The 13,806-nt window shown below is 39.3% G+C and overlaps 1 protein-coding gene and 1 pseudogene across 1 annotated transcript in view; both read right to left on the bottom strand.

Moving 5' to 3' along the window:
- Positions 1-13,806, bottom strand: part of CUNH8orf88 (chromosome unknown C8orf88 homolog) — a 22,702-nt gene that overhangs the window by 1,601 nt on the left and 7,295 nt on the right. The window contains exons 3-5 of the mRNA XM_011378097.2: positions 8,644-8,719; positions 3,461-3,567; positions 557-1,705 (exon numbers count right to left, since the gene is read on the bottom strand). Coding sequence (XP_011376399.1) covers positions 1,682-1,705; positions 3,461-3,567; positions 8,644-8,719 — 207 coding nt within the window. The 3' untranslated portion in view covers positions 557-1,681. The remainder of the gene's footprint in view (positions 1-556; positions 1,706-3,460; positions 3,568-8,643; positions 8,720-13,806) is intronic.
- Positions 3,133-3,251, bottom strand: LOC111730718 (annotated as a pseudogene).

Below are 13,806 nucleotides of genomic sequence, written 5' to 3' on the forward strand. Positions count from 1 at the left end.
AAGACTGAGACCTAGGGGGCTTCTGACATTCAAACTCTTCACTAAAACACTGGTTATAAATGGTTTCAAAAATACAAATTACAGTGTAGTTCTGGCCAGGTCCTCTCAGTATCAGATTCAGAATGTGCAGCCAGTCTCCCAAGCAGCATGGTCCTGTGACTAAGAGAGCTCAGCCCTTAGTAACAGTGCCATGTGGGAAGGCCTTCAGATCCCAAATTTGAACAGGATCAATTGTTTTTTAACTAGAATAAAAGACCTCGAGAATAGGCAAATAATAAAGCAAACCAATTTAATTACATGGCAATTCTGACCCCAGCTCTTATAGAATATAGATGTATTTTTGTGTGAGAGCATGTCTGTGTGTGTGTATCCACACACGTGGCAAAAAAACAAAACAAAAACAAAAACAAAAACAAAAACCCTGGCCCTAGGTATAAATATCATTTTAAAGTAACTGATAAATTTATGGTTAATGTGTTTTTCGATTTAAAAAACAATCTATCTCTGGGGAAAAAAGTAATGAAGAGTAGGGTACTAAAACACCAAGATGGTAAACCTATCCAAAACTAAAGCTTGGGTCTGGTTAAGAAGCCCGAAGACCAGTAAAGAAAATGGTACTGGTTCTAAGAGTTCAGAATTCAATTTAAGATAAACATCCTGCCAAAAGACGGCCTTGACGGCCTTAAATGCCTTCCTATAGAAGGGGGATGAGAGCATCCGAGCAAAAAGAAGTAAGGAGAGTTTACACTTACCTTCACTTCAGCAGTATTTGTTGACACTGTGCTGGAAGAAATTTTTTTTAACCGTAACATTCAGAGTGACAAATCTCAGACTTGTATAAAACTTCTAGGGGCTAAAGTTTAAGCCAAAAAATTCCTCATCCATACATGTTCTTGTTATAAGAAATTACAGAATTAAATCTTAATGTAATAATTATTTGCAAATGCCTAAATTTTTCCTCTTTGGAAATATTTTTCAGTTACTCAACTTCTACTGTTCATATGGTCTGATTAGGAACACAAATAGCAGCTATTTTCCACCTTCGGTTTTATGCACTACCATTGTTTCCAAATCATCAATCTTTGCTAGTAATTATGAATCTTAGTGTTATTAAAAACCTAGACAGCAATCACATTTGAAAAGAAATGCCTATTAAAATAGTCTCCCTCCTGTCATCAAAAACTCTGCGTCAGACACCCTGAACTGCTCTAAGCCTCTGCAGATATTGTAAAGGTCCTTTTGAGTGCTGGTCTGAAATCAGTGTGAAACAAAGTCAACTTTAAAAGCATCAAGAAATTATGTACCATATATACATCACAGCAAATACTTTATATTTGAGAATCTTTACAGCTTATATTTCCATTATTAAAAACAAAAAATTGCAAGTAGCGTGCAAATTATAAATACAGTCTTCCTACTTCACTAACCACATTTTTACTTGCAAATGTTTCTGCCCAATTTATGCAGGAAAACTGCCTGCAGAGCTGAAACTGATTAGAAAGTTCTTTAAAATATCTCTTTCTCATTTTAGGAGAAACCAAATACCCAACCGTCAAAATTTAAAATAAATTGAATTGTCACCGTCCATTGCAGTTATTGTTTTGAGATCCACTTCATTTGCAGGTGCCCAAAATATAAAACAAATAATTCTTTATCTTCAAACTCATTTGTTCTTAAAATGTTACTTAAAACTTTGGTTGTTTTCCTGTAATATAAAAGAAAGAAAAATTTATATTATAAGACTGAATGAATACAGTTTTACTAATTTGTTCATCAAACTAAATACCGTGGCCCTACTAAGTGTTTACAGACCTAAATGCATGTTACTATAGAAATTATTAAAGTAACTGGAATTTGTCATATACAACAATTCTTCTGTGTTTAATGAAACATGTAATGCATTTTTAAATATTAGATTGTACTCTAAACCTGTCATTTTTGTGGTACATAGTTTTTAAAAAACGTTAATGCATAAATCAAAATGTGACTCAATTCTAATGTATAAGGTTTGTTCAAAATAATGAGTATGTCAAACTTTTACTTATGAAATAAAATATTAAAGATGGAAAGTCTGCATTTGAAAAAGTAGCTGTTTTATATAGCATGGAAGTTTAAGACTCATTCTTATAGACCAAGAATCATATGTTCCTAAGATCTCTGAACAGGTGGGAAAATTTAAACATCATTCAGGACAGTTTTCCATTTTAAGTAGTCTTGTGTGTGAGGGCCTATGAAAAGTTTAAATTCCTGCTCTAATTGTTAAAAGAATTGGCTGAAGGCCTGCAAGTTAAAATTCAAAAAACTGTAAGGAAAAAAGGCTATGAAGTCCAGAGGTAGAAATCCCCCAAAATGGAGACACAGAAGGTAATCTGTATCTCAATTTGAGCCATTTTCAGCACACCTATATTCTGAGCTTGTCTCAATAGAAGCCTAATTGCTTTTTTAACCAATATAGTGTTTATGAAAACTTGAAAATAAAGATCATGAAAGATGAAAAAGAACATTTACTGAACGTATAATGAAAGATATGCACCATACCAGGTACTCTGATTCATTGTTAGGATTTAACGGTGGAGATTTTATCCTTATCTGCAACTAAAGTGAAGCTCAGAAAGTTGACTGTTCTAAGCGTGAACAGGACACAGTACACAGACCAACCCAAGCCTGATGCCAAAACTCACATTCTTCCAATCAGTATCTCAAAAGATACATGCACTTACTTTGATGGAATATGATGAGGTGACAGATATAAAAGACTAAGAACAGCAATGACATGCTGAAGAAGAATATGTGGGATGATTTTTACTGTATAAGAAGACTAAATGAACAGAATAGAGGGCCCAGAAACAGACCACATATGTTGCCACAAAAGCGGCAGAGGACTCACCTACTTTTTCAGTAAATATTGGTAGGGTGATGGGAAATCCATGCAGAGAAAAAAACACTTCTACCCCACATCATATAACAAAATCCACTGCAGGTGGATTATAGAACTTAATTGGAATTTGAGAAAATACAGCATGCTCTTTTCATGACTTTTTAACAATTTTTTTTTTTTAGGCGAAGCAACCCTTGGTTGACCTCACAGATTACAAGGACCTTGTCAGCTTACAATCTCTTATTTTTTATTTACACCTACAGCACCTGGTCTTCCTAGGTGGTCTCTCATCCAAGTACTAATCAGGCCCGACCCTGCTTAGCTTCTGAGATAAGACGGGATCAGGCTTGTTCAGGGTAGCATGGCTGTAGACAAAGATATTTCTTAAAATACAACTATTATGTTCTAATTCTTGACCAAAGGTAATAATTACTTATAGTACTTCATTATAGTATTTACTTAGATTTATATACTTTTCTCAATTATATTTCACAAGGAGAATAATTAATAATTGAGAGAGAATCAAATGATAATATTAAAGAAATATTTTGGAATTAAAACAAAATTAGGAAAACTACCTACTGGTTTTTGAAGTACGATGGGATGATCAGGCAGAAAGTCTGGTTTTTTTCTGCAGATGGAAACACTTGAGAGCTTCAATAGGAAATCTCTGCTGTACTTAATTCTCTCTGCAGGTATTAAACATCAAATGTAATGTTATAAAACAAAGAACTCTCTCAGATCACATTTTTGCTCAGTGCTTTCTGGATGTCCCTTATCTGTCCATTTTTAAAAATGAGTAGTTTCTATGCAAAAGAAAAGGCGGTGGGGGGGCATGCCTCCCATTTTCCTTTTATAAGGAAAGGAACGAAGCCCAGTACCCAAGGGAGAATGGAAAAGAAAGCCGTTTCAGAAAGTTAGTAACACATGGCTTCTTTCATGTGGTTATTCAAGTCCAGTGAAGCCATCCCATGTTACAGAGTGTAACAGCAGTAACACCTAATAGGTGCGTCAGATCCTGCCAAAATGAAACCCTAATAGGCCTAATCTTTATATTAATGTACTAAAATTTTAACACAATCAAAAACTTCAAGATTTATCATACACCTACTCTGTGTCGGGGACCATGGTCAGATCAGGGACTGTGCATCGGGGACCGTGTGTCAGGCCGGGGTTCATGCTTCAGGGATTGTGCTGGGTAATGGTGAGCAAGATCCAAGACAGGGTCCCTATCTTCATGGGAGTCAAGTATCTGTGAATTTCTCATCAGACAGTATCACTGGGGCCAGGAACAGTGGCGAAATATCCTTAAAGTGCTGACAGAGAAGAACTAGCAACCTGGAATTCCATACTGTGAAATGAAAAGATAGATATACTGCTTTCGGTTCCTGACACAGAGCTCCTAAACCCCTTGGAACTTCCTGAGGGACAGAAATGTCTTTTGCTCTCATGAGGTGGCTCTGGGTGTCTCCTAGATGGGGGCCAGTCAGAATGTCTAGCCCAGCCCTGCATTCTTAGGAGAAGGGAGAGGGTCTAGAAATGGAGTTAACGATCGAACATGCCTAAGTGGTGAAGCCTCCATAAAATCCCAAAAGCACGGGGTGTAGAGAGCGTCCGGGTTTGGGGCCACACCCATCTGCCGGGAGGGTGAGGTGTCCCCACTTGGCAGGGCCAGGGCTCTCATACTTGGGACCCCTCCAGACCTTGCCCTGTGCATCTCCTCATTTGGTTTTCAACTCGTTTATTATATAATAAACTGGTAAACATAAATGTTAAGTTCGGTGGGCCATTCTAGCAAATGAGTGAATCCAAGGAGGAGTCTTAGAAACCTCCAATTTATGGCCAAGCTGGACAGAAAAGTTTTGGGTGATCTGGGGACCTACTATTTGCGATTGTTGTCTGAAGTGGAGGGTACTCTTGTGGGACTGAGCCCTTAACCTGTGGTGTCTGCACTAACTTGTTAGTGTCACAACTGGATTTACTTATAAGACACTCAGCTGGTATTGCAAAATATCTCTTGCTATGTGGGAAAAAACACACATCTGGTGTCAGAAGTGAAGTGTTGTGAGTGTAGGAGATGTTGAGGATAGAGGCGAAACAGGAGGAGGGTAGTTTTTTCCCTCACACATCCGTGAAAAAACCCTTCAGGAATGCTTGGAAGTGAAAGACATTTCGAGATGAAAGAAAACAATTTGTCACCAGCAAATTAGATCTACAAGGAGTGCTAACATAAAGGCAGTTCCTCAGGTAGAAGGTACATGATACTACATGGAAGCTTTACCCTTCAGAAACAAAGAAAAAAATAAACGATAAATGAAGGGGCGGAGTCATGGTGGTGGAGAAGGTAGATGCAGTGCTCACCTCTTCCCAGAACCACGTCAAAATCAACTCAACTGCAGAACCACCACCCTTGGGAACTGCCTGAGGAAGGTGAACGGAAGTCCTACAACCGGGTACACACAGAAGAGGCCACCTCCAGACTGGTAGGAGGCAGAGACACGGAAGCGGCTGGTCCAACTCTGGGGGTGGCAGCTGACAATCGAGAGGGATGTCTTGGCTGTGGAGGTCCCCTCTAGGAGGACTGAGAGGTCTCAGTCCCTCACCAGGCTCCCCATGACACTGGCTGAAAACCGGCAGGGACTCAGCTGGAGAACAACAAGGGGCTGCGGGAGCCAAGGCGCTGCTCTTAAAGGGCCCAGACTCCTCTGCTCACAGTCACTCGCTCTGAGCTTCAGCGCTGGAATGGCAGCTTAAAAGGCCCAGGGACACTCAGAGAGGAGCTGAGTTGTCGGACTTCAGGGTGAGGCTGGCATGACATGTCGGGGGAAGAAACTCTCCAGAGATGAGAGCACGCATGGGCCCTCCTCCCACCCAGTGGCCCCAGCACAGGCGCCCAGTCCACGTCTCCATCCACCTGGCTGACACCTGTTCTCCTGCCCTAGAGACACCCTGAGGCCCCAATTAACTGGCTCACCTGGCCAGAACCTCCCCAGTGGCTCGTCCACACATGCAGCCCACCTGGCCTTGCCCTGCAGACTCACTCAAAGGTCCACAAACACCACCCAAGCAGTAGTCACCATCCTCGGCCCACACAGTAGTTCCCACCAAAGGGTCTGGAGCTCCACACCAGTGGCAACCGACCTTGGTTCACAGCATGACCTTTCCCAAGTGCCTCTAAGCCCTGCACAAGCAGCAGCTGCAATTGGCCTGTGATAGACCACCCCGCCAAGAGGCTCCAGACACAACACACCCCGTGGCTGTCATCAGACCACACCAGCCCCACCCAACCAGTGCCACAAATGACGCACTGGAAGGGCACCCTGGGCTGGCACCAGAGCCAAGTCAAAGTGACCCCTGCTCCGTAGGGTCGTCCCTATACAACAGCTCAGCCACCATAGTTGTGGCCTCACAACCAGTCAGCCTGAGGGTCAGTCACACCACTGACGTGCCAACAGCAACCGAGGCCCAACTGTAACAGGAGAGCACACACAACCCACATGAGGGACACCCCTTGAGCACCCGGCTCAGGTGACCAGGAAGAGTGCACCACTGCACTCCACAGGACACCTACTACATAGGGCCATTCTACTGAGACCGGGAGACATAGCAGTTCTACCTAATACACAGAAACACACATAAGGAAGCAGCCAAAATGGGGAGAGAAAGAAACATGCCCCTGATGAAAGAAGAGAACAAAGCTTCAGAAAAAGAACTAAACACAATGGAGACGAGCAAGTGACCAGATGCAGAGTTCAAAACATTAGTTAAAAAGATGCTCAATGATCTCAGTGAGAACTTCAACAGAGAGAGGAAACACAATAAAGAACCAGTCGGAAATGAAGAATATAATAACTGAAATGAAAAATATATTAGAGGGAATCAACAGTAGATTAGATGAGACAGAGGATCGAATCAGTGATTTGGAAGATAAGATGGTAGAAAATACCCAATTAGAACAGCGAAAAGAAGAAAGAATTCAATAAAATGAGGACAGTTTAAGGGAGCTCTGGGACAACATCAAGCGGACCAACATTCTCATCATGGGGTACCAGAAGGAAGAGAGAGAGAGCAAGGAATTGAAAACCTTTCTGAAGAAATAATGACAGAAAACATTCCTAACCTGATGAAGGAAATAGACATACAAACCTAGGAAATGTAGAGAGTCCCAACCAAGATGAACCCAAGGAGGCCCACACCAAGACACATCATAATTAAAATGCCAAAGGTTAAAGACAAAGAGAGATCTTAAAAACAGCAAGAGAAAAGCAGTTAGTTACCTACAAGGGAGCTCCCATAAGACTGTCAGCTGATTTCTCAACAAAGACTTTGCAGGCAAGAAGGGATTGGCACAAAATAGGCAAAGTGATGAAAAGCAAGGACCTACATCCAAGATGACTCTACCTGGCAAAGCTATCATTTAGAATCAAAGGACAGATAAAGAGCTTCCCAGGCAAGAAAAAGCTAAAGAAGTTCATCTCCACCTTTTTTAAGAAGAAGAAGGGGAAAAAGATTAAAAATGGGAATAACAAAAACGACAATAACTACATATCTATAAATAATTACTTTAAATGAATTAAATGCTCCAACCAAAAGACATAGGGTGGGTGAATAGATTAGAAAACAAAATGCTTACATATGCTGCCTACAAGAGACTCACTTCAAATCAAAAGACACAGACTGAAAGTAAAGGGATGGAAAAAGATATTTTATGAAAATGAAAGAGAAAAAAAAAAAAGTGGGGTAGCAATACTTATACCAAACAAAGCAGACATGAAAACAAAGGCTAGAACAAGAGACAAAGAAGGATCCAGTTATCCCACTTCTGGGTATTCAAGAAACCCAAAGCCCTGAGGGCAGGCCGCAAGTGCCTGGGAGAAGACGCCCCGCCTTCAGAGATCCAGTTCTTAAGGGGAGACGGCAACATCCGTAGGTCAGGGGTGGAAGTGGGGCGGGGGGATGGAATTAAAGAGGGGAAAAAAAATAGTAGCAAACTGATTTCTGCAATACATTAAAAAGGTCGTACACCATGATCAAGTAGGATTTATTTCTGGATGCAAGGTTGGTTCCACATCCACAAATAAATCGACGTGATACACTACACAAACAGAATGAAGGGTAAAAATCATACAGTAATAGCAATAGATGCAGGAAAAGCATTTGAAAAAATCCAACATCCATTTATGATAAAAACTCTCAGCAAAGTGAGGATAGAGGGAACATACCTCAACATACTAAAGGCCGTGTATGACAAATGCACAGCTAATACCACACTCAATGGGGAAAAGCTAAAAGCTTTTTGTTTAAGTTCAGGAACAACACAAGGAAGTCCAATTTCACCTTTTTTATTCAAAATGGTACTGGAAGTATTCTTACAATAAAGAAAGCTACAGAAAACGAAACGTTATTAAGAAAAGTATTTACTGAAAGAAAATCTCATGTAAGCACACCTGCACAGTCCAGCCCATGTTGTCCAAGGGCCCACTGTTTAACGCTGGGCCAACAGCAACTTCACAGAACAGAACAACACGTACACCGGCTCAAAATTTTACATGATACAGAAGATACAGAAATAGAAATAAACCTCTGCCTTGTTTAAGCCACTGCTATAATGGTCTTGCCTTTAGAGCAGTCAAACATACAGCCCAATCCATATGGACAGAGATCAACCAAAGACTATAATAACAGGTTTACAGCCAAACAAATATTAACTCCCTATGAAAGTTAACACTCTCTTATGAAATTTAGGAACTATGATAAAAATTCACCTTTTTTAACTGGAGACTGATGCTGCTGTTGGTCATTAAGACCTTGAGAAAAGGCTTGCATTCCATTCGTCTTACACTGTTGAAAGAAGAAAATACACTTTTTAACTAAGGCTTAAAATTTTTATATAACTTTTACTATCCTAAAATATTTTCCTAAACAATCAAAATAGTAGCCAATGCACATTTTTGGGCTAAAGGATAAACAATACCATAAGTGTAATTATTAAAAATGAGCAACAAAAATATCAAAATACATTCACATGTATCTAACAATTTTTGTCATAATTATTTTCAAAAGGGAATATAAAACCAAAGATGAATGATATGATCCAAAAGATAATTATAAAGTAATTAAAAACATTTTAATTCATGAAAACAACAGATATTTATTCACAAAAATCTGCAATAAAACTATAATATTTACTTTTTTTATTTTATGTAGATCCTTGCCAGTTTACATGCATATAACTGTTCACACACTACCTTGGAAATAAGGAAAATAAAATCTCGCTTCATCCAATGAAGCAGAGAAATAAGAAACACTGGCAGAGCTCGTGTCCTGAGAAGAGGCCTTAGCCCAGTTTTCCAGTTCTACTCGCAGAATCACCTTTATTATGAGATTGGCTAAATAATTTGATGACGTGCTAAAAATAAAACAACAACAGTATTTTAATTCCTTTTCTTCTGATTACAAGCTCGCCAAGAAATATTCTGATTACAACTTAGCTTCCCATGAATCTCCCTAGAGCAGATAATACACTAGAACAAAGACGAGAATCCCAGAGTACAAGGCAGTCAGATTTCTCATAAAATAATGGGTTTTCTGATTTTATAAATCAGTTTCACATACTTGGTCAATACCGCCTACCCCCTAAGAGATGATCTCCTCTTTTTTGCTGACAAAAATCAAATTTACAAACACTCAGCTAGATCCTGGACCGTGGTAATTCCCTAAGGTAGTTTTCCTTGGAGATATCTATCCTTAAAAATGAACATCTTTACTCCAGCAATCACTGTATTAGCAAGTTGTAGGCCAGTCCTCAAATATCTGTAAATTCTACCCAGGTGATTCTGCCAAAGTCAGAAGGTTAACGAAGAATAAGGTAATCCTACATTACTGAGACATGAGAATAAGTCATCAAAAAAAAGCAAATTTGATAATGCCAAAAATTTGGTTTTCCAAAGTTCTTCCTGTTAGATTTAATAAACTATAAGAATTATATGTTCTTTTTAAAAATTAATTTCTTAAATTTGAAAATTTCATCAGAGGCACACTTCACTATCTTTGTAACATTACTTAAATGCAAGACCTAAAATCAAACTCAAAAGTAAACTGGGAAGTCGAATGGATAAGAAAACAAGACCCCTGCCTATAAGAGACTCATTTCAGATTAAAAGACACACACAGACTAAAAAGGAGGGGATGGAAAAAGATATTGCCTCCATGGACCTAGAGGGTATTGTGCTGAATGAAGTAAGTCCGATAGAGAAAGACAAATACCACATGATTTCACGTACATGTGGAATCCAAAGAACAAAATAAACAACAACGGAAACTGATAGATACAAAGAATATTTTGGGTGGGGAGAAGGAGAGATGGTGAAAAAAAGTAAAGGGATTAAGAAGTAAAAATGCATAGATACAAAATAATCATGTAGATATAAAGTGTAGCATAAGGAAAATAGTCAACAATGTTGTAAAAAAAGACATATGGGGGAAGAGGGGTACTAGATTTAGTGGGGTGACCACTTCACAAGTTACATAGATCTCTAATCACTATGCTGTACAACTGAAACTAATATTCTTGTGTGCCAACTGTAATTGAAAAAAAACTCACTGAATTGTACAATATAAATATGAGCAACTAAATGTCTATTATATAATACTTCAATAAAGCTGGGAGAAAAAATTTTTTAAAAAGTGATCAAGAAAACAATCTCTTTTTAAAATACTTAGGCACAAATTTAACCAAAGAGGTGAAATATCTATACACAGAAGACTATAAGACACTGATTAAAGAAACTGAAGACGATGTAATTAATGGAAAGATATCCTGTGTTTGTGGATTGGAAGATTATTAAAATGTCCAACCACCCAAAGCAATCTACCGATTCAATGTACTCCCTACCAAAATGCCAATAGCATTTTCTATTGACACAGAATCCTAATATTTGTACAGAACTACAAAAGACCCTGAGTAGCCAAAGTAGTCCTGAGTAAGAACAAAGCTAGACGCATCACATTTCTTGATTTCAAACTACATTACAAAGCTGTAATAATCAAAATAGTATAATACTGGCATAAAAACACACATAGACCAGTGCACTAGAATAGACAGCAGGGAAATATACCAACACATATACATTCAACTAATCTTTGACAAGAAAGCCTAAAATACACAATAGAGAAGAAATAGTCTCTTCGAAATATAGTGTTGAGAGAATTGGCTATCCACATGCAAAAGAATGAAACTGAACCCTTGTCTTACACTATAAACACAAACAAACTCAAATGGTTCAAGAAAAATACATCCAAAACTATAAAACTTCTAGAAGTAAACAGGGGAAAAGCTCCTTGACATTTGTCTTGGCGATCTTTTGGATATAATACACTCAAGCAACAAAATCAAATATAAATAACTGGAACTACATCAAACTAAAAACCTTCAGCACAGCAAAAATAAAATAAAATAAAATAAAATCAACAATGAAAAGACAAACCTACAAATGGTAAAAAGTCTTTGCAAACCATATATGTGACATGGGATTAATATCCAAAATATATAAGGAACTCATACAACTCAATAGCAAACAATCAACAGGAGGAGGACCTGAATAAACTTATTTTCTCCAAAGAAGACATACAGATGGCCAGTAGACATATGAAAAGATGCTCAACATCACTATCAGGGAAATGCAAATCAAAACCACAGTGAGATCTCGCCTCACACCTGTCAGAGTGGCCATCATCGATAAATCAACAAACGAGCGCTTGTGAGGATGTGGAGAAAAGGGAGCCCTCGTGCACTGTTGGTGGGATTGCAAATCGGTACAGCCACTATGGAAAACAGGATGGAGGTTCCTTGAAAAATTAAAATGGAACTACCACATGACCCAGCAATCTCTCTTCTGGATATTTATCTGAAGAAATCCAAAATACAACTTCAAAAAGTTATCTGCACCCCTATGTTCACTGCAGCATTATTTACAATAGCCAAGATATGGAAGCAACCTAAGTGTCCATTAATAGATGACTGGATAAAGAAGAGATGGTACATACATACATACATTGGAATATTACTCAGCTATTAAAAAGAATGAAATTTCTCCATTTGCGACAACATGGATTGACCTAGAGGGTGCTGTGCTAAGTGGAGTGAGTCAGACAGAGAAAGACAAATACCATATGATCTCACTTACATCTGGACCCTAAAGCACAAACTAAGTGAGAAAACAAAACAGATACAGTTATGCAAACTTCTCTTAAAAACTCTGAAAGGCCCACAAATCCCAAACAAGCAGCACCTGACCTCAGCGTGCCCCATACCTCTTCTTAAGCAGTCCCAAGTCTAGCACTAGCAGAAACTGACCTCGGTTCCCAGCAGAGCCTCTTCCAGGCACCTCCAAATCCAGCACAGGCAGCTCCCAATCACAAATCACTTTGTAGCTCCTACCAAGTAGCCCTGAGCTGGCACAGGCAGCAGCTGCCCTTAGCCTATACCCACATTCCTCCCAAGAGACCCCGGAAACAACACACCAGGTAGCCTGCTTCAGGCCACACCAAATCACTGCCCACTTACCGCCACAAAAGACATGCCCAAAGGTTGGACTCAGCAGGCACCAGAGCCCTGCTAAAGCAAATCCGTTCCAAGGGGTCAGCCTCTACCCAACAGCTCAGCCACCGCAGTCATGGCCAGCACTCACCACCAGTCAGCAACAGGGTCAGTTTCACCTACTGACATGCCAATGGCAATCCACACTCAACAGCAAAAGGAAAGCACTCACATGACAAGCACCACTGGAGCACTCGACTCCAGTGCTGAGGGAGACTGCAGCGCTGGGCCCACAGCACACCTACTACTTCAGCCCCTCCGGCAAGATCGGTAGACAGAGCAGATCTACCTACCAGTAAAAACAAACACAGGTGGCCAAAATGAGGAAAAAAGAAACATGTTCAAAATGAAAGAGCAGCTCAAAATTCCACAAAAAGAGACAATGGAGACAAGCCATCTACCAGACTACAGAGTTCAAAACACTAGGTTGTAAGGATGCTCAGTGAACTTAGGGAAGAATAGCTGACCTCCGTGGAACTTCAACAAGGAGATAGGAAACATTAAAAAGAGCCAGTCAGAAATGAGGAATACAATAACTGAAATGAAGATGACATTAGATGGAATCGACAGGAGATTTGATGAAGCAGAAGATCGAATCAATGACTTGGAAGACAAGGTGTTGGAAAATACTCACACAGGACAGCAAAAAGAAAAAAAATTAAATGATGATAGTTTAAGGGACCTGTGGGACAACATCAAGAGTAACAGAGAGAGAAAGGGATTGAAAACCTTTCTGAAGAAATAATGAGAGAAAACTTCCCTAACCTAGCGAAGGAAATAGACATTCAAGTCCATGAGTCCCAAACAAGAAGAACCCAACGAGGCCCACACCAAGACACATCATAATTAAAATGCTAAAGATTACAGACAAAGAATCTTATAAGCAGCAAAAGAAAAGCAGTTAGTTACCTACAAGGGAGCTCCCATAAGACTGTCAGCTGATTTCTCAATAAAAACATTGCAGGCCAGGAGGGACCACAAAATAGGCAAAGTGATGAAAAGCCAGGACCTACAACCAATATGACTCTACCTGGCAAAACTATCATTTAGAATCGAAGGACAGATAAAGAGGTTCCCAGATAAGAAAAAGCTAAAAAAATTCATCACCACCAAACCAGTATTACAAGAAATATTAGAGACTTCTTTAAGAAGGGGAAAAAAGATGAAAAATGTAAATAACAAAATGGCAATAACTACATACCTATTAGTAATTACTTTAAATATAAATGGATTAAATGCTCCAATCCAAAGACATAGGGTGGGTGAATAGATAAGAAGACACAAACCTTACATTTGCTGCCTACAAGAGACTCACTTAGATTGAAAGACA

This window comes from Pteropus vampyrus, unplaced genomic scaffold, assembly GCF_000151845.1.
Source record: "Pteropus vampyrus isolate Shadow unplaced genomic scaffold, Pvam_2.0 Scaffold330, whole genome shotgun sequence".
NCBI lineage: Eukaryota > Metazoa > Chordata > Mammalia > Chiroptera > Pteropodidae > Pteropus > Pteropus vampyrus.